Source organism: Pistacia vera, unplaced genomic scaffold (assembly GCF_008641045.1).
Source record: "Pistacia vera cultivar Batoury unplaced genomic scaffold, PisVer_v2 Contig2, whole genome shotgun sequence".
Taxonomy (NCBI): domain Eukaryota; kingdom Viridiplantae; phylum Streptophyta; class Magnoliopsida; order Sapindales; family Anacardiaceae; genus Pistacia; species Pistacia vera.
The window spans coordinates 272,017-293,620 of NW_022196001.1; the positions used below are offsets into that span (position 1 = coordinate 272,017).

General features: G+C 34.3%; 3 protein-coding genes across 4 annotated transcripts; 1 reads left to right on the forward strand and 2 right to left on the reverse strand.

Moving 5' to 3' along the window:
• Window positions 1-601: 601 nt before the first annotated feature.
• LOC116128394 (glucan endo-1,3-beta-glucosidase 13-like) lies at window positions 602-2,668 on the reverse strand. 2 transcript variants are annotated; one of them, XM_031414103.1, is made up of 4 exons: window positions 2,419-2,668; window positions 1,521-2,318; window positions 1,041-1,490; window positions 602-891 (listed from the first exon to the last, which is right to left on the reverse strand). In XM_031414103.1, the coding sequence occupies exons 1-4, from the start codon at window positions 2,558-2,560 to the stop codon at window positions 860-862; spliced, it is 1,422 nt and encodes a 473-aa protein (XP_031269963.1). In that variant the 5' UTR covers window positions 2,561-2,668; the 3' UTR covers window positions 602-859. The 2 variants fall into 2 exon arrangements, with proteins under 2 accessions (XP_031269963.1, XP_031269962.1); XM_031414102.1 differs by having other exon boundaries at window positions 1,041-2,318.
• Window positions 2,669-8,819: 6,151 nt separating this feature from the next.
• Window positions 8,820-14,064, forward strand: LOC116128374 (formin-like protein 6). Its single transcript, XM_031414082.1, has 4 exons — window positions 8,820-10,348; window positions 10,433-10,632; window positions 12,813-13,054; window positions 13,162-14,064. The coding sequence occupies exons 1-4, from the start codon at window positions 8,913-8,915 to the stop codon at window positions 13,951-13,953; spliced, it is 2,670 nt and encodes an 889-aa protein (XP_031269942.1). The 5' UTR covers window positions 8,820-8,912; the 3' UTR covers window positions 13,954-14,064.
• A 1,701-nt stretch (window positions 14,065-15,765) lies between these two features.
• Window positions 15,766-18,678, reverse strand: LOC116128386 (BTB/POZ and TAZ domain-containing protein 4). Its single transcript, XM_031414095.1, has 6 exons — window positions 18,409-18,678; window positions 17,203-17,484; window positions 16,905-17,035; window positions 16,503-16,809; window positions 16,104-16,417; window positions 15,766-16,017 (listed from the first exon to the last, which is right to left on the reverse strand). The coding sequence occupies exons 2-6, from the start codon at window positions 17,455-17,457 to the stop codon at window positions 15,879-15,881; spliced, it is 1,146 nt and encodes a 381-aa protein (XP_031269955.1). The 5' UTR covers window positions 17,458-17,484; window positions 18,409-18,678; the 3' UTR covers window positions 15,766-15,878.
• Between the last annotated feature and the right edge of the window lie 2,926 nt (window positions 18,679-21,604).

A 21,604-nucleotide genomic window follows, 5' to 3' on the forward strand; every position in this document is an offset into this window, starting at 1 on the left:
TTCAGATAAGAAACTCTCCAAATTCAATGAGCTCCATCTCTATTGACCCATTAGTTCAGAGCAAGAATAAAATTCTGATGCTAAACCAGTCCTGGCATCTGTAAAGAAAATTTTGTTGCTGAGCTAGTTTCTCCTATGATGTTGAAGTTGGAAGACAATTTTCTCAGTCTTAAACTCAATGTGATCAGCTCAATATACATTTTCTTAGAGTTCTGTCATATAGAAATCATTTTCTTTCTATAGGATTTCTTAGTTAACCCTTCTGGTTCTAATCTTCTTGATGATCCTTTATCTGTAGTATAAATGATAAAGTATACATTGTTTTGGTTCGCAATTGACGATTTTCTGTATCTGTAGTATAAATGATAAAGTATACATTGTTTTGGTTCGCAATTGACGATTTTCTGTAGAATGATGAAAAGTTGTTTAAACATAATGTGAGTCGGCAATCTGATGTTAATTTCACTAATTAAGTCTCCTTCAAATACACACAATATTTTTCACCACCGAGCAACAGAGTCATATCAATTGTTGACAGATAACATGCAAATCCAAAAATCGAAAAGAAGATAAAGAAAAGCAAGATCTATTCAAACAAAGCAAAATAAGTGTCTATATTATATAGCATAGCGGTCAAAAGCACTTCCACTTTGTGCATAGAATACCCCATAAGTACATTAGTCATAAAGAAGCAAATCTCCAAAAGCTACAGATTCTTACATGCAATATTATACTAAACTATGGTAATCAGCCTAGATAAAGGGAAAAGCAGTCAAATTGGATATAGTATTAGACCCACTAATCCTATTCTGTACCAATACAATCCCAACATTCTCCATAACCACTTGCTTTACTGTCTTCAGCTGAGAACAAACCGACAGTGAAGATAACCTGAAAGCCCAAGTTCTCAAAGGATTACCACTAATTCTAGCACACAGTCACTAATATATTAATTCAACTCATAAGTAGATTGAACAATAATTGAAAGAGAACTCAATATTTCAACAAATATATCATTTACTAAAGAAAAGAAAGCTTACTTGGATCAGCATTGATAATCATAGCAGTCCCTCCAAAGCTACAAGTTCCTCCATTTCTCTTGGTCTTCTGCCAATAACTATTGAAAGCATAAGAAGCGTGAGCTACAACAGTATCAGGATAGAAACAGTTTCCATTAGGCATGATCTCCTCACAATCAGCACCACCATCACCACAAGCATAGTCCATGGCCTCCTGCAGAGTCTCAGCTGGCACACTAGGCTTAGCTACACACCATAAACTCTGTACCACCCCTGTAGGCTCAGGTGACGGGGCCACAGTGTTATCAATTGGATTACAAGGAGGCAAAGAGAACCCATAAGGCGGTGAGGCTGGAAAAGTCTCAGGTGGCGTTTCTGGCGCCTTATAGAAAGGCGTTGGTGGCGGAGAGTCTGAAGGAAAAGTCAATGGTGGTGGAGAATCTGAAGGAAAGGTCAAAGGAGGTGGAGAATCTGAAGGGAAATTAAATGGAGGTGGAGAATCTGAAGGGAAATTAAATGGAGGTGGAGCAGCGAAAGGGAAAGATAATGGTGGTGGAGAAGTAGAGTGTGATAGTGGGGGTTGTGGAGATTTGGTCACGTGGGCTGGAATGGAGTAGCCTATAGAGGAGTGAATTGGGGAGATTTCTGGTAATGGTGTTGGTCTTGCTGGGTATGGGTTTATAACCTTGGAGTCAGAATCTGAGAGCTTTCTGCTTCTTGGTTTTGCTTCTTTGGGAATGTAGACTAAAACATTGATATTGTTGGGTGTTAAAAGTCCAAGGTTTTTTATGGACTCCAAGTGAGAAGACACAAAGGTGTTATTTTTAGTTTTATCTGATAAAGGATATAACATTGGAGGAGGGTTTAAGGAGAAAGTGGAGTTTGCAGTGAGGAGAAACTTCAACAAAGGTCTCATAAATTTCTCAGCTAGATGGGGCTGCAAGCAGTTGGAAGAGAAGGCTGGAGAGACTTTGATTTCTCCCTCCAAACCCCACCTTGTCAGAGAGTGATAAATGTTCTTGAGAGATGGTAGAATAAGAGCCAAGTTGTCCTCTTGGTCCTTCTGGCAAACAACATTGTTACCCACAACAATGGTGGTGATTTTGGAGGCAGGGTAGTAAGCCAGAACATAAGTCCTGAGCCAACTCTCAGCCATTAAGACACTGCCAGAGATTTCATTCAGGTTATTAACACTCACAGAAACTGCTATAGGCAGACCAGAGTGAGACGAAGCTTGAACAGATCCTGGAGAACTAGTGTCATAGAGATTAAGAAGTTGAAAATTTTCTTGACCTGTAACTGCAATAATAAGAGAAAACATGAAAGAGCCTCTTTGTAAAACAAAAGAAGAAGAAACACAAGACATGTTCAGTGATAAAGAAAGTGTATGAAGCATTACCTGTAAGACCCAGTAAACAAAGAAGGAAGAGCTGAAAGAACGCCTTCACCTTCAACATTTCAGTAGTAGTGATCTTCGCATTACCTGTAAGACCTAGTAAACAAAGATGGAAAAGCTGAAAGAGCGACTTCATCTTCAACATTTCAGGCTTTGAGTAGCAGAGAGAAGATCTAATCTAAAATCTGGAAGAAAAATAACTTGTGAAGTTGCAACACACTACACTTACTACACACCTCTACTGTTAACACAGTTACACTACACACTTCTACTGTTAACAAATATAATTATAAAATATATATAAAAAAAAAAAAAAAAAAGTTTGTTGTGGCTGGGCATCTCCTGTCTCTGCAACTGTTGTCTGTTTATATATAGGAAAGCCATTACCTAATACTTGTAGTACAAAATGTTAAAAAGTGCATAAAAAGAGGGGTTTTGCAATGTGGGAACTAGTAAAATTATCATATAGAACATATTTAATAATACTATATATAGTATGTTAAATGGTAATAATTAGTGTAACATTCGGATTATAAATGGTAACTGTGTTTTGTATATGAATATCGGGAGACGTGGGGGAAGAACAAAAAGGCTGTGCATTGGTGTGGGAAATCTGAACTTTGAAGACCCCAACAAAGACAAGAGAAGAGAGAGAGTTGTCGTTCTCTTAAGTAATCGAGGCCCTTTTTGCTTTTCATGGATTAGACAGGACAAAGACAATCACGAGCAGTGTTTTAAGTGTAACGTTAGGATAAAAACTTAATTAAAACGACGTCGCTGTCTCTGCGGCTTCCTTTTGCTCTTTTGACTTTTTGGTGGTATCCTAGAAATTTGTGATTGAGACTGAAAGCACAGGGAAGGCAACGGTCCGATAGGGCCCATAAACGACAAAGAACAAAAAAGTATGAGATTTTTGGGGCCCACTAGTAGCAGATTTTTGGGAGATGATTGATCAGACGATAGATAGAGTCTCTTAGCAGGACAGGTGGCAGGAGTATGATTACCTTTGCCGTTACAAGATTTGATTTTCTGAATTCCTACTCTGTAGCCCCTGCCGCTGCCAGTACCGTGCCCCAATTCTGCTAAAGTAAGAACAGTGAATGTGGTGGTTGATTACGCTATTATCACTAATCACACCCATCCATTTTCTCTTTCTCCTATTAATAAAACTTGATTTCTTCAGGCCCAAATTTCCAGCCCAATTCTAAATGGGCTTGTCCTTCCGAAAGTTTTTGTATAAGAGTAGATCTATTTGTAGCCCACAAATGGATTAAAGAAACTTCATATTTTATTAAATTTTATAATAACATATTAAACTATTAAAATTTACTTTAATTCCTCATTCTTTACAAGTACTTTTGACACTCACTATTATTTCATAAACTCTAATTTTTTTTTATGAGAATGGATAACAAAGATAGGAATTGAAATATGAAATATAATAACCAGATTTATTTTATTTTTAGAGGATGTCATTAATTAATTATTTAAAATAAAAAGTTTATTTTAACTCTGTTCTTGTTTTTGATAAAGCTTAAATTCAAATTTATAGTTGGTTTGACATTCACTGTTCTTTTCATTATTTGTTAATTTTAAGTTTCATCATAACAATTGAAAAACTTTGTAGACCACTTTTTGTCTTTGGTAAATTTGACTCAAAATCAAGTTAATTTGGATGAAAAAGGTGAAAGTAATAATATTAAGAAGAAATGCGCATATGATGCAAAGGTGCTTGCTTTCGTTTGAGGTTCGGAATGTTGAAAACAAAACATGCCATTGTTATTTGGTAACCAAGGTTTACTTTAAACATAGGAAACCAAAACCAAACCAAAAGGATGAGAGAATAAAGAAAAGGGCATAATTGGCATTGGTTTTGGACATTATGAAAGAAAGCATAACAAGTTTTCGTGTTGTCCACTCTTATCATCAACTTAAAGAAACCACTTTGATCCTCCTCTGACTCATATCCTCACCTTTATTAATTGCTTATGCTTTGTGTTTACCACCACCCCATTAATTTTTTTATTATCATTTCATTCTACTCTGAAATCTTATATCAGCAAAAGAATTAAGAATCAAACAATTTCATTTAATCATTATCTACACCCATCTTGTGTATATCCATTTTTTACCCTTTTTTTTTTTTTTGGCTGGTACCAAATATACACTTAAATTTTTCTTCGTTTTTACTAGAACAAAATACATAGATATGATAAATAGTTGATATTTTATCAAAAGAAAATATATTATAATCAATCCAAGAGAATGACTTAGCAGTCAATGAGGTGTGTTTCATTTTTTGAGTATCTAAATTTAAACTTTTGAGTTATCTATCACAATAATATTATGATTTATTTTATACTTTGAGTTTGTAGGGTATTAATAGACTCCAGAGATTAGTTGAGGTATAACACAAACTGGTCTGAGCATCCCAATTATCTAAAAAAAAAAAACAGATAATAACCATATATTATTATTAATATAAAGATGTCATAAGATCTTTAAATGTTCACAAAAACTCATATAGGAAAGGATCCTAATTGAATATATATATATATATAATTTTAACAATTTGTATTTTTAACTTATGAATAAACAAATTACTATTTAAGCTAATAATAACCAGCAAGGGATATAAATTATTGATTTAAGAATTGATTTAGAAGCTTTCAATTGAGCTGTTTTTTAAATATTTTTATTGAGTATATTTAAGCCAAATAGTATTCAACAAATTAAATGATAGTAAGTTTTGTTTAAATTTAGTACTCACAAGGAAGGGGAGCTATATTTGTTTTCTAATTGGGAACACAGCGTGGAGAGGATAATTGACTTACCTTGTTCTTGAAATCTTTCAACGATCAAACAGACAGATGGATTTAATGTAAAACAAGTTCATAAAAGAGTTTTTTGCTCGAATATTATGGGTATGTCTCACATGGATTCGCCTTGTGTTGTGCGTGGGGGTGGGGGTGGGGTGGGGAATGTCAATTTGCAATTGTATGTTCAGACAATTTCATCAATGTTTCTCACTCAATTTATGGTACGATTTAAGCAATAAAATGAGAGAGCAATTTTTGGACTTGACTTGAGTGGCAAAAGTAGTTAAAAGACTTTAATACCATGTTTCTTAAAGTCTTCCATGCAATTTCAAGAAGAAAATCTGAGCCAGCCAGCTGTGGTTTTGTTCATTGTTTCCACTCAGAAATTAAATGGATACAAGGTTTATGTTGTTCGTTTCTTCACATTGACTAAACGTGCATAGTGAATTGGGAAAGAAGAGTTACATCTGGAGACATTTAAATCATACAAACAACCATTTTTTCATAATAAACACATATGAAGTTAAAATTCCTGAATTCAGAAACTAATCTAATATGGGAAAATACTATCCTCACTTACTTTTGTTAAAATAATATATAATATTTATATTATACGTATAATACCTATATTATGTTATATATTTATAAAAGTGAGTAAGAAAAATGGGTAAAAAAATGAATAAAACTAGCATTACTCGTCTAATATGTCCGCTTACAAAGAAAATACCAATATCTAACACTGGGACCCTCTTAATGTTGTCTTTCTTGGAGGTTGAGATAGGAAATCTCCTCAGGGTAATGTTTTATTTAATAAGATTAATAATTTAATAATCTCCTCATGATGACAGCTATAATCAGCCATGATCCATGATCCATAAAGCAGTTTTTAATGAATATAAACAGTGGTAGCCATCAACTGATATCATTTCTTTGTCAATCAACTCGATTTGAAGTATAAGCCAAGCCCAATAATCATACACATTTGTGTCGGCCAACAGGAACTTAACTTTCATCCTCTTTCCGATTCTATTTTAATAATCATTTTTTGTTGTTGATGTTTCTTTTCTCGAAGTTCTAGATTAATATAAAGAATAGAAAGACATTTCATTATACACTATAAAAGATTGACGATTGATACCTAATACATAACACCTTAACTAATTTAAGGATATATTATTAGTTATCTTTCCATTTTCTTTCTTTTTCCTTGTAATATATCACCTAAAACTTAAAATAAGTCATTATATTATATCTTTAAGAGTTAACCGACTTTTTTTTCACTCAAATAATAGTTTAATGATACTTTTTCACTAACAGGCTTTTAAAATACTATTTTACTACTTAAATTTATATTTCGACGGTAAATAAAGAGTAAACTCGATCCAAACTGTTGAAGCTTTTGAAGAAGGAAGGCCGGTGAGTCTTTTAGTGCTGAAATGTTATATTTTAGTAGTTAAGATTGATTAAAATTTAGTTTAGGAAAAGTGGCTATGTAAACCTTAATCGCTCGATTACCAGTAATTGGTAAGGTCAGCAGGAATAAGGTTTGAGAAGTTTTGGTAAATGATATCGAGGAAAAGAATGATAGTGGTATGGAGTATCGCTACAAATTTCAAAATTAGAAATAAAATATAAATTTAAATAATAAAATAATATTTTAAAAGTCTATAAATAGAAAAATATCATCCTAAAAAGTTGTTTACTCTATCTTTAAATACAACAACAAATATTTCTTCAACTAAAAATCATTTTTATTTCGTGTCCGTTGTGGCAGGTAAAGTATATTACTTCTCTTTATTGGTTTGTTTGGATTCCTTGTACCCTCATTAAGAAGTTTGTAGCCAAATTCACTTGTGGGTCAGCTTTGTAGGACCCAAATTGCCTTGGAATTTCTGTTTTTGGGATTAAGTAATATAAAATTTTTGAAATGGTAATACTAAACTGATTAGATGTATTTCTACATTCTTACGGTTTTGGGAGTCTTAATCGTTACCAAGTAAATAAATACAAAGTAGGGATCATATTGTAATTACAAACGGCTGGAGTCTCATTGAAAGTATATGGATGTCCATTAAAAGAGGAAAGGAATAAGAGAAAAGCAAAAAAGCAAATGCAAATGGGCGTGTGCATGTCCCCCCCTCAACACAAATCGATAGGGTCGGTGGATCAACCCACCAATAAAAGGGCTAAACGTTAACCTGGACCATATTTCCACTTTTTTCTACAATTACTTGTATGTCCTTGCCTTCCCGTACAATTTTTACGTTAAGTTTACACTACACTTTATTATTATTACTCTTATATTATAAGGTTGTGAATTGGGCTTATTATGGTGCATTATTACATGTTCCCATCAATCAATCAAACCTACCAGAAACAGCCAAACAACATCCATAATTTCTCCCTCTCAATCTAATTTTTCAGTTATAAAATTCTTGACGAACAAGCTACTTCAAAATTTTCTTTTATCACACCATATATTAGCTTAAAAATCTCGTAATATATATATATATATATATATATGATAAAATTGCTTGTGTTAATTTATGCATACTTCAATTAATTATCTAAAATTTTAGAATTATCGATCAGATAAAAATTTTAATAGTCACACTTATTAGTAACTTTAAAGACTATATTAAATCTTTTTATTGTTTTTTTCTCATCAAGTGGATTCAAATTTGAGAGATTATCTTAGATCATTCTTTATTCTTTTACTGTTAAATCATCCAATAATAATTAAAATATGATAATATTCGAAATAAAAAAAATAGTCATCAACATTGTTAAAAAATTTGGAAGTGCGGGCATGATTTATTATTATTGATATTTATATAAACCGCAATTGAGTTTCGCGTTAGATACAAGTAAGAGTAATGCTACATTTACACCATCCATTACATCATTTTCATTACACCATCACCATTTTATTAATAATTATTTTATTATAATATTAAAAATTCAAAATAATTAAAAATTTGTATGGATGTGAGATATGCCACATCATGGTGTAATGAAAATGGTGTAATGGGTGGTGTAAATGTAGCATTACTCTACAAGTAATTACGAAGTTTGGCATAATTCTTTTTTAATTTTCAGAAAAAAAAATACACAAAAATCTTATTTTGAAATGTAACAAGAAGTTAATATTAAAAGTACTAAAGTAGGCCTTGGCCGCAGGAATTTAACGGGAAGCAAGGGGAAATTAAAACGAATATATAAGTACCTTTTTCTCGGTTTTAGTGAAAGAAAAAAATAATATGATTAATAGACAAAAAGGGACATGAACGTTGCCCTTTTAATATCACCACTACTTGGTCATTATCGTCCATTGAGTGGAAAAGAACCACCAACGCAGATTCTTATTGTCTACGTGTCATTCTCACCGGCAACTGCACGACACCGTATAACAGTAAAAAAATAAAAATGAATTAAAAACAAATAAAAAAAAAAAATGCGGCTACTGCTGACTTCTTCTACTAGACTAGAGCATCCAGATCTTGCAGGAAAAAGAAGCTTCCCTTCACACACTCTCCCCTTCTCTCTCCTCTTTCATTTCCTTATTTTCTCGAACAAGATTTTGCAAATTGCATAGCCGAGAAAAAGGAAAAAACACCAAAGAGACATGAATTTGGTGAAACAAAAGAAGAAGATAACATCAACCCAGAAAAATTCACCATGAAAGCTCATCATTTGAGCCTCTTTTTGTTCCTATCATTGTCCATTTCTTGCCTATCACAAACTATAACAACTACCATTGTCAGAAGTTCAATTCAGAGAAGAATTCTTCATCAGCCATTGTTTCCAGCAGGTTCGGCACCACCACCTGGAGCTGAGTCACCCCCTCCACCAGCCCAAACAGCACCACCACCACCAGGTAGTTCAACTTTTCCAAACCCAGACCAGCCATTCTTCCCTGAGGTGCCAGCCGGGCAAAGTCAAGATCAGAATCAACCACCACCGGCAACAACTTCCTCGTCAACGAATGGAAGCATACCAATTCCAGCGGCAACACAACCAACAAAGCCAGCTAAAAAAGTGGCCATTGCTATTTCAGTTGGTATTGTCACATTGGGAATGTTATCAGCCCTTGCATTCTTTCTTTATCGCCACAGGTCTAAACATCCCGGTGAGTCTCAGAAACTCGTCGGACCCAATTCCCAGAGGGTCCAAGACGATGCAAGAGTGCCCCCATCAAGCTTTTTGTATATAGGAACCGTTGAGCCAAGTAGGACATCAGTTAGTGAAACTGCAAATGGGTCACCTTATCATAAACTGAATTCGATTAAGAGATCAGATCGGTATAGGCCAAGCCCCGAATTGCAACCACTTCCACAACTAACTAGGCCTCCTTCTCAGAATGAGAATTCACCAACTGCCATGTCGTCATCATCCGATGAAGAGAGTCGTGACACAGCCTTTTATACCCCACAGGGCTCTTCAATCAGCAATGAAGATTATTATACACCAGTTGTCAATTCAACTCGTCCGCTTCATCTTAATAACAATACTTCTGTTCCTCATTCCAAAAGAACTTCTCCTAAATCAAGGCTTGCGGTCGCTTCTCCAGAACTGAAGCAGGTTATTATCCCATCAATAAAGCAGCAACCACCTCCGCCACCGCCGCCTCCACCACCAACATTATCACATTTGCCAGAAAGATTGCCACGTCAGCCTACATCAATTCCATATTCTCCCAAAAGGCCAAAATTTTCAGCACCACCACCGCCACCAAATATGGAGCTTCTTAGATCATTAAACAGCAATTCATCCTCACAAACAACTAAAATTCCGGTTCCACCACCACCCCCACCGCCGCCATCAATGACAGCGCCAAGAAACGTGGGTTCTTTGGACAGAACTTTCTACTCAACACCAACCCCAGTATTGCCAAAACAGCAATCTTGGACTCCAAGTCATAAATCCAGTAGTGGTAGTGGAATGAGTAAAACTCCTGTGGAAGAGGTTAATAGAAGTGTCAGTACTGCTGAGAGGACTGAAGGGGATAGTACAGATGGAGCAAAACCAAAGTTAAAGGCTCTGCATTGGGACAAAGTACGGGCAACCTCAGATCGAGCTACAGTGTGGGACCAACTCAAATCAAGCTCGTTTCAGTGAGTGAATTTGTATTTGTTTTGTATTTTGTGGTAACATTGATGTACAATTTCTGATCTTGGGCCTATTCAATTTGTCTGTAGGTTGAATGAGGACATGATGGAAACTCTTTTTGGCTGCAATTCAGTCAATTCAGTTCCAAAAGAAGCTACGCGAAAATCAGTTTTGCCTCCTGTCGAACAGGAGAACAGGGTGTTGGACCCAAAGAAATCTCAGAATATAGCTATTCTGTTGAGGGCACTGAATGTTACACGAGATGAAGTCTCTGAAGCTCTTCTAGATGGTAAGCAATGTTCTTATTTTCAAAAATATTATCATCGATTAAGTTCTAGGGTTCGCATGCAATAGGTGGTGTCATAGAGATTCAGGCGAAATTAACTGCTAAATCTGTTATACTCTATTAGCTCCCCAGCTTGTCTTGACTTTTGATAGGTTGCTTCAGTTCAAACCAATATAATGACTAAATTGCTATGCAATGATAAAATTTAAATTGCTCAAAGAACTCTAGTACCGCATATTCTGGAGTACAATATAGTCATGGCATCTATAGCTCTAGTGTCCTAGAAAAAGGATGAACAAAGTTAGAATAACAGAAACGAGAGTTGAACAGCTTAATTTAGAAGTTGTCATCACTACAATTGATAATCATAAGAGGGTAGCAAAATTATGATGCTTGCATAATTTTGTTGCTTTTCATGGAGATAAAAAAGAAAAGAAAGGATTCTCAAGATTGTAAAAGCACCAAAAATCCTTAAATCACAAGAAGAGAAGCCAGAGGGTCAAACACCTTCAATTAAAACTTAAAACCATCAATAATATCAACGGTAAAATATTTGATTTCATATTCTTAGCTTGTCACTACTTTTATTTACAATGAAACCATAAGCAGAGTGAAGATTTCCAACTGCTACTTCCTTTCTCTTGACACTTGACATGATAAGGTGTCTCAAATTTTTGCAGCAAAACTGAAGGGTCTTTCATGTTTGGTCCATATTGAATATTTTCAGTAAGCCATCTCACTAAACGAGAAAAGGTCAACTGATACTCAAGCCCTTGAATCATTCTACTGACAAAATTTATAGTGATTCTTCTTTCAGCTTAAATAAAGCATGACCAGGTCATCAGTGTTTCTTTTTACTTTTTGGCACATGTAAATTGCCACTCCCTTTCTTTTCGCTGTCCAAATTTTAATCCATTCATACACCTAACCTCTTTTTCATAACTAGTACTCAAACAAATTATGCTTAAGATAAAATGCCCTATAGGCTGGCATGGCCCAGGCACTCTTGCAGAAGCTCGTCATCAGTCTGCCTGGGCCGTGCCCTCAGAGAAGTAGCATAAAATTAACAATATTTTGGAATTTTCACTTTAATTTATTTATTTTTTTAAAAGAAAAAGGTAAGCTAGACATGCTAACCCCTTGATACTAACTGATACCACTCAATGACCTCAAATTAATGGTTTATAGAGCAAGATTCTTGTTTTAAACTTTGTGCTCACATGCTAGTAGCCAAACAAGCCTAAATTTATAATTCTTCTGACTCATAGCGACCCAACCAAAAAGATACACAGAAAATTACCACAAAACTAGTAAATTGATATAAGCATGAGACAAAGCTAAAAGTTGATGCCAATTGAGTATCTAGCAGATTTGATTTGAGCAGTCAAATGCAAGTTAAAATGGTTTTATATGACACAATTGCATGACCATCCTTTATTTGAGAGACATATATTTGTCATACTTAAACCATTCATGGTTCTAGATTAAAGTTATTTTCACTTGGATTTTTTATCTTTAACATGATAAGAATAGGCTTTATGCTGTAAATGAGTGCATGGAAGCGAAATCAACATTCGCTCCCTGCCTCCTTTTGTCTACATATCATGCTAGTGACATATATAGAATTCCCTCCCTCTATTCCAGTTCCCATATTACTTATTCTAGTGCCTAATTGTATCACGTCAAGCATTCCGAAGTACACTTTGACAAATTATAATCAACAAAATTCACAACTTAAAAACAGTTGTGACAGTACTGCTAGCAGTCCAATAGATGCCATTTGTATTGAGTGTCTCAATTCTATTTCTAACATGCAGACACAGATGAAGGGAAGGTTCAAATGAAGTATCATTTGCATTTTATTTGATCTTTACAGTCTTCTTTGGGTTCAAAAGCTAAAAACAGGGCATTACCTATAATGTGAACCTACAGAGACTTGATCCAGAAAGAAAAAAAAAAAAAAAAAGAGTGGTTTGCTTATAGGTTGGGACTTTTCAATTAACATCACCAAATTTTTTTATTATTTCTATTATACAGTGTCGGGCTTTTCAAATTTCAGTGATGGAATGAAAGACAGTTTCTTTAAAATGATTATAATGATCCTTGACTTCCCATGACTGTCTAATTTTGATCTTTTGTCTTTGAGTTTGCCACATCACACCACTGTTTTTTTATTGTAACAGGTAACCCAGAGAGCTTAGGTGCTGAGCTCTTGGAAACACTGGTAAAGATGGCTCCAACCAAGGAGGAAGAAATAAAACTTCGAGAGTACAGTGGTGACATCTCAAAACTTGGAACAGCAGAACGATTTCTGAAGACAGTGCTTGACATCCCATTTGCTTTTAAAAGAGTTGAAGCAATGCTATACAGAGCCAACTTTGATACTGAAGTAAAATATCTTAGAAAGTCATATCAAACCCTAGAGGTATTTCAGATTAAAAATATTGACAGGGTTCAATTGTTGGTTTGACATTTTGTACTTGCCAGTTTTGGCTTCTGGAAACTTAATATTTGTATCTTTGTACATGTCAGGCAGCGAGTGAAGAATTGAAGAACAGCAGGTTATTTCTCAAACTCCTTGAAGCTGTTCTCAAGACAGGAAACCGGATGAATGTTGGCACCAATCGTGGAGATGCTAAAGCTTTTAAACTCGATACGCTCTTAAAACTTGTAGATATAAAGGGAACAGATGGGAAGACAACATTGCTTCACTTTGTGGTTCAGGAAATTATTAGATCAGAAGGTGCTGTTACCAATTCTGCAAATGAGAATGCTGAAAACAAAAATTCCAGTACAAGGGAGGATGACTTCAAGAAGCAAGGTTTGCAGGTTGTGGCTGGGTTGAGTAGAGACCTGGGCAATGTCAAAAAGGCAGCAGGGATGGACTCAGAGGTATTAAGTGGTTATGTCAAAAAGCTTGAAATGGGGCTTGAAAAGGTTCGATTGGTTTTGCAATATGAGAAGTCAGATATGCAGGGGAAATTCTTCAACTCAATGAAGATGTTTCTGAAAGAAGCAGAAGAGGAAATTTCTTGGATGAAGGCAGATGAAAGGAAGGCCTTGTTACATGTTAAGGAGGTTACTGAATATTTTCACGGGGACACAGCAAAGGAGGAAGCACACCCTTTCAGAATATTCATGATTGTAAGAGATTTCCTTTCTATTCTGGATCATGTTTGCAAGGAAGTAGGAAGAATGCAGGAAAGAACAATGGTGGGTTCAGCTAGATCCTTTCGAATATCTTCAACTGCTTCACTACCAGTGCTTAACCGGTATAATGTGAGACAATATAGCAGTTCGGATGAGGAAAGCTTATCTCCATGAAATTTATGTAAAAATGATGAATTTAGCTGAAAAAATCCACATCATTTTCAATATTAGCAGCATTTTGGTATATCAAATTTCTCATCACGAGCATGTCAAGCAGTAGGGATGGAGTAGTGAAGTACTTTGTAAGGTGTCTCTTATTATCAAGAACATCCCAGCACAAGCACAGATGTAGTCAGTTGAAAAGGTACAACTTCCTTCACAAAGGAGAGGTACATTTTGTATGAAGAATCACAAATGCCTGATTTGCACGGGCCATATTATCATAATAATAAGGAGAACAAATTGTCGGGAGAATTATACCAATCATAAGGCCATTGAGGGATTCATCATTTACAGCCACAGCATTTGGCATGGCCGGATGAAGGAGGTGTCAGGTATAGCTTTTTTAGGAAGGGAACCAAAAACAAAACTTTTTGTCCACTCCAATACATATTCTATATTGAAGGTAGGTTTCTTGATTTAGATCAGTTTCTGATACATTTCAATGAAGAAGAATGTTTTGATGTTACCTATTGAGCTGTGATCCACATTTATTTGATTGTTATCAATAATAATATCAGTCTTTTAGCATTTGTAAGTGTTTTGGTTTCAGATTTTTGGTGAGTGTATTAACGAATGTGATGTTCTTGCTTAGTGTGAAGTGTAAACCAACAAAAGAGATGAGACAGCATGGAACTAATTTGAATTAGTGATATGTAAGCATGTTCCTCAAGTCTTTCAATTTACGAAGATGAAAACAGAAAACAGAAGGTGACGAGCACCAAATGACTGCTGAAATGCCTCTAAGAATTGAAATGGTTACAAACTTTTATTATGTCATATGCTTGACGCAAAATAAAGAAAGACTGGAACAAACACCAATCAGTTAATGATGAAAAAGCCACAAGCTTGATGCAAATAAAGTTAAGAATGTAACAAATACCAAGCAGTTAATGATGGAGCAGATCGAATATGCTAAGTATGGTGAGAGAAAGAAGATGGAATTAACTTTCAAACCTGAGAGAGATAGCTGGGCCATTTCAGATACGTCACCGTTCTGCCAAAAGCGTTGGGTTAAAGGTCGGTGGAGTGCATTGAAGAAAAGCACGGTGTTTTATTAGCTAGAATAGAATATTTACATCTTTTAGAAGAACAAATCAAAGATATTTTCGTTAAAATGAGCAATTCAAATTACATTTTCTTTTAATGGACAAATTTTTTATAACTATGGTCTGTGATGGACTGCTAGACTGACGGGAAGCAATTGCGCAACGCGGATTCAGAACATAAGAGTACGGATGAATACGACTTCTTTTAACATTGTCTACAAAGCGTAGACATAAATAGTATCAAATATGAATATCCTTATCAGAATTCCCAATCAATCTAAATTCTCCATAATTGCCTTAGCAGGCCCCATTTTGTAGAGAATTTAAAGCTGCTATTTTATGGTTCCATCGAGTCGTGGAGCCCAAAAACTAAATAGAGCTAGAGCCTCATATTTTAGTATCTTCAAATTAGTCCTACATTTGATTCAAGAACAAGATAGCCACTTGAATCAAATCTTGACGTAACTTGAGGTGAATAGAAACTCCAAACTTCTGTGTGGTCAAATTTTACCAACTTGCAAATTTCTTTCTTTTTTTTTTTTTTTTTTTTTTTTTTTTTTTTTTGTGATTGAGGGTGTCTAAGTTAGTTTACGCGCACCTTATATTTTTATCAAAACCTTGAAATTGATGACCAGGTAAGTCCCTTAGTGGTCACTTATTAGGGCTTGCAAATTTCATTTGACTAAAATTTTATTCAATATTGATTCTCTACACTTCATTGATATAAATTAATAAATTTTGACTAAGTTTAGTGCTTTTGGAACAAATACTTCTACAAACAGGCAAATGCAATAAATTTACAATATTTGCGCTAATTACAGCAGAATAGCACTATCTTAAATGGCTAGAAAGTGCCCTTGAAAAAGAAGGAGCTCCTCCAATGGTCTTTGTCCTCAATAACTTTTCCACAAGTATTTTCCACTTGATCTCATCCTTCTTGCCTTGTTTCTTCATCCTATCCTTGAAATTGCTGTAATCAAAGTTTCCACAGTTAGTTGAAAGTCTCAAATTGCATTGTATTACATACTGTAGATTAAAGTGACCACAATAACTCACCTGCATAAAGGAACCCCGCACGCACTTGAATCAGCACAGAGACGAGAGTGTAATTCCAAGAGCTGCCACATTCTTTTGCAATGGATGCATTTTCCAGGGACTCTTAACTTGCAACCGGCGAAATGTCGAACGAGTAACTCCAGTCCCTTGCAGGCTGCATAATTACAAGGTGCCTGATCCTCGTTGAAATCTTTATCATATGGACCAATTGTCCGACAACCATCTCTACATATATGAACAAGAGCCTCCATTGCCTCATACAGTTGCAAATAGATCTTCCTGTCTTTCAATTTTCTGACCCTTTCCTTTTGCCTCTGAAAATATATTCAAAATTAGATCAAAAGGAAGAAAGAGGCTTCATATATCAAGAACAAAGGATAAAAAAAAATAATGTCTTACATTTTCTTCATCAATCATGGACTCCAGAAGCTCTTTTTCAAGCATAGGGTGGCTTTGCTTCATGATTTTCCATCCTTCAGTCTCAGAAACAGCCTTAAAATTTCTGAGGATCATACGGTGACAAATGAGGCCAAGTCTTGGGGCATCACATAGTAATGCCAGCTGAAATATGTCAACTACATTCTCTATGGTGAGCAAACCTTGCTCTAGTTGACATTCACACTCCCGCTTTAACCGAGGAACCGCAAACACATGAGACAGAACCAACAGATGTAAGACATAATCCTCCATGTCTACTTTCTCAAAACTACAAATTAATTACAAATAACAATTAGCACACAGTGGCATTACTTGCAGAATTCTAAGCAGTAAATTAAGCACAATTAAGGGCAAAACTTTTACCAGGAAGAGTACAAGAATCTTATAAAAACTTTAACCGCATTTGGTGGAACACCACGAATTGAGAGAGATCGCCGACGTCCGCGACATTTTGATTGCTTCAAGATCCCTCTCATAGTAGGAGAAGCAATGCCCTGTTACCAAAATCACAAAAATGGACAGTATGATTACTTAAGGTGTCAGATTTTACACAGATATGCCTTACTAACTAACAAATTATTAAATCTTTATATCTTTTTCTTTGTTCTTCATAGAAAAGCTTTTACTTTCATTAAACAAAAGGTAGATTTAAAAGACTTACAAGAATATTAGCATGGGCATAGATGATGCCATCATAATCTGTGTTAATAATAACATCTGCTTTGTAGCCTGAGTCAAAGAGATTCTCCCATAAATCTTTTGTTGCTGTGGAGACACAACTGTACCCTCTTAATGGAGATCCATTCATCAATAACCCCTTTTGATTATAACTGGTTGTTGGACCAGGTAATGGAGGCGGTACTGGAACAACTCCATTGGCAACTTGGGGAGATCCCACTTGAACATTCTCCATCATGTATGGTATATTTTCAAGCTACTTTTTCTGCAGAATTTAGAAAACAATCAAATAAAATTTTGGCTCGATATAGACTTCTTTATATAACATTAAAAAGAGATAATAAAGAAAAGACAAGGTTCAGCATGATCTATTTATGCTCAAATAATTTATGACACTTATATATGATATTCCTCTGTATCTAATCAGAGAAGATCTATGTGCCAGATATATTGCCCTCAAAGCATCATAAAGCTTAGGATAATTGGATTGTCAACGAAAACGAACTAATTACTTTAGTTGATGAATACAAAATAAATGGCCTCTTCGGGAGAACTGGCCGTTGTAGGCCTTATTTACCTGAGGATACAACCTAGAGAGCCTCAATTTTGCTCTTCTAGATTTCGATAAACAGAGAAACATAGAAGAGAGAAACAATCTGAAGCAAATGTTGAACAATGAAATGAACACTATTTATAGACCAAAGTTGCAGAGGTTTTGTTTTCAACTTTGTGAAATTAGCCCGTAAAAGTTTTCAAGTTGCAGAGGTTCTGATTTTAGTCTATAAATGAACACTATTTATAGACTAAAATTTCTATTATTTATGATGTGGTGCAATCAGATCAGACATCAAATTATGAACGCCCAATACAAAGATCCAGGAGATTAGAGACATAGAGCTAAAAAAGAATCACGAAAACAACAAAATCCAATAGTTGAAGATATCGAAAGCTTCCTTAAATTAAAATTAAAACCCGCCAAATTGCTAATCAGATGGTTACCGAATAAGTTTTAATAATGCAAGATGAGATAGCAACATATCACTTAATTAATAAAACCAAACATTTTATAAATTATTCCTAGTCATAAGAAAGTCTAAACAACTGGGTATTTGGCATGTAAAAGATCATCACCATTTCCTATAAAGTAGCACAAATCATGTTCAGATTCAAAAGAGAAAATGCTACATGCCTTTTTTCTTCTATTGTTCTTCCAGTAAAAGCAGATTCACGTAATGCAGTGGCCTTGGAAAATCGAATTCACTTCCCGTTTACCCTGCCAGTACAATTCGTTGGCTTCTCAAAGTTTATCAGAAAAAAATTTAAGCTAGAATATTGGTGTCTCTCGCTCTCTGGATGAAGAACACAGAAGAGAAACTATAAAAATTTGTTGAGTTTGTTGAGCTTTATAGATTGTCTACCTGTCAGTCTTCCGAAAAATCGGAAGATAGAGACGAGCTTGATCAATCTAAAGCTGACTCATGCACACATCATGGTGTTTTTTTTAATTTTTTCTGGTAATAATTTTAGTGTTATGGTTGAAACAATAATCATGCGCGCTACCGCTTTTTAATACAGACTTCAACTAATCGAACAATCTTAAAAGTCTGTCAGACGCTGTTCGCGAGAAATTTATTCGTAGATTTTTAATGGCTGTTAGCCTGTTACTAGTTACTACCAATTGGAATTCGTACTGCTGTTTGTTTTTTTTTTTTCTTTTTTGGTTCAAGTAAATCAGTGTCCAGCTCATTTATGTCTGGCGGTGGTTGCTTTTAGTTTTTGCCCTTTCAACTTGGACCGTCAATTTTATTTTTCCATTATGTCACGTTTATCTTTTTAGTTTGTCAAGTGATTAGGTTCGTTGAATTTAGGTTTGAAGAGTCAAATCAAATTTTTAATTCATCAATTTGATCACATTCACGTATGAAGGAACAAGTTGAGCCCAATCACACAAAAAATAATACGGAGTACAACAGAGCAGGTCATCATTTTATATCTTTGTCTAAAATAGTTGTATTACATATCCATTAATGAAGTTTCTAATTAGATAGAATAAAACAGAAAATAATTAGATGTCCTATTCAAGTAAGATATTTCATTAATACAGTTTACCAAATTTGATTTATCTTATCTAGTTTATGTTTCAAACATTTTAGTATTAAACGGGCTAATTGTTAATTTTGTGTTAGTTGTCACGTATGAGATGTCACAATCATTGGTCATTTACTCTTTTAAATAATTGGGTAATTAATTTAACTTTACAAAAGGTTTACTATTCTATTCTCGTGCACAACGAACAGATTTGCTTGCCAGGAAGGTTGGTTGGTTGTGAATTGTGATGTGATGTACACAGTACACATAAGAATGACAGCACGGATAATAATAATAATAATAATAATAATAATAATAATAATAATAAATTTTATAGTGGTTAGTGTATTATTTAAGAGATTCTGAATTTAAGTATCTCTTTTATTATTAATAATGGTAGTCATTAGAGTTCTTACTTGATTAATAATTTCAGAGTCTCAACAGATTAATTGAAGTATACGTAAACTGACCTGAACACCCTAATCATAAAAAGAAAAAAAAAAGTAAATAAATAATGCTGGAATCTCATTTGGATTTTCATACTTATTTATGAATCCAAGATGTGCATTTTTTATGTAGGAAGTTGCTAAGAAAGTAAACTTAAAATCCAAGGACAAAAACCACTCTTTCCAATGATTTATTTTGCTTTTTAATTGAAATTCTTATATTGGACTGTTATGTAAACTGACCCGAATACCCTAATCATAAAAGAAAAAAAAAAACAAATAAATAAAGCTAGAATCTCATTTGGATTTTCATACTTATTTATGAATCCAACATGTGCATTTTTTATGTAGGAAGTTGCGAAGAAAGTAAGCTTAAAATCCAAGGACAAAAACCACTCTTTCCAATGGTTTACTTTGCTTTTTAATTGAAATTCTTATATTGGACTGTTATGTTTCTACTTTGATTTGATTATTTTACTAATTTTATTGTATTATTTATAAGTTTTCTCTGGAAATTGAAAATACGGTTTTATTTGATTCTTAAATTATATAATACTTAAAAATTCCAAGTTAATGTTTATATGATATTTTATACTTTTCTTTAATTATTTTGATATTTTATACTTTTCTTTAATTATTTTATCTTTTATATTTTTAATTTTAGAGTTTAACATCATATAATCACATAAATACGTAATATACTTTACAAATTTACTTTAGAAATTTAATTTTTGTTGATTATTATCTCTCAAATTTTTTTTTTTTTTTTTATATCGATCTTTAATTCAGCTCTGGGAAATTAGGAATTAAATTTCATTTAATAATATTTTAATTAATTTGTTATTACAACTCTCTATGTTGTATCAATTTTATAACTTGAGTAATAATATTTCAGAAATAACGCTTTTTGGTGTGATCAACGATACTCCGTTCACCAGACATGCCATTAGGTAACAAGTTAAATATAGTTAGACAAAGCCCAGTCTTGAACGGGCTCATGGATCTTAGCAAACAAGAAGCAAAGCCCACTTGATTTTGAACTTCGGCTTTAAATTCTTCTCTGTTTTTGATGTTAGAGCCAAGGTTTTGAAACCCGACCCGATGTGTCACCCGGCCAAGGGATTGGGTCTTAGGTTGACTGGTCCGAAAGGTTAAGTCGGTGGTTTGACCAGTGATCTAAAAAGTTTGAAATCTTACAAACACCCCCTAAAAATTACGCATCAGTCCCTATAGGTTTGAAATCTATTAAATATATCCCTGCAACTGATAGGGGTGTTTAAAAGAATCAGTTGGAATCGGAACCGGTGAGTACCCTCGGTTTGATTTCGGTTCCTATGCAGAATCAATTGTCAATGGGTAGGTTCCGGTTCCAAATTTTTGGAACCGTTGCTGTGTGGTTTCGGTTCTGGTTCCTATAGTTAGGAACCGGAACCAGGAATCGAGACTAATATAAAATAAAATTAAAGATTAGGGGGGTTAATAAAAACTTTTTGTAGAAAAAGTAATGTGAATACATTTATATTTATATTTCATAACATTTAAAGTAAGTTGGTTTGACTTTTGAGAATCTACCTTTACAAAGTAATGGAGTTTGTAATTTATAATTTATAATTTGTAATTTTATTTTTGTTAACAAGTGCCAGGTGGGGGGTTATTTGTAAGTTTTTAAGGGTTTTTTTGCCACTTTTTAAAAAGTTTGGGGGGTCAGGAATTTTACAGGATACCCAGAACCAGAACCGGAACCATTGCTACAGGTTCTGGTTCTGGTTCTAAATTTTAAGAAACTGTCGGTTTCGGTTCCGGTTCCTTCAAAAAGTGCAGGGTACCCAGAACAGAACACCCTACTGCAAC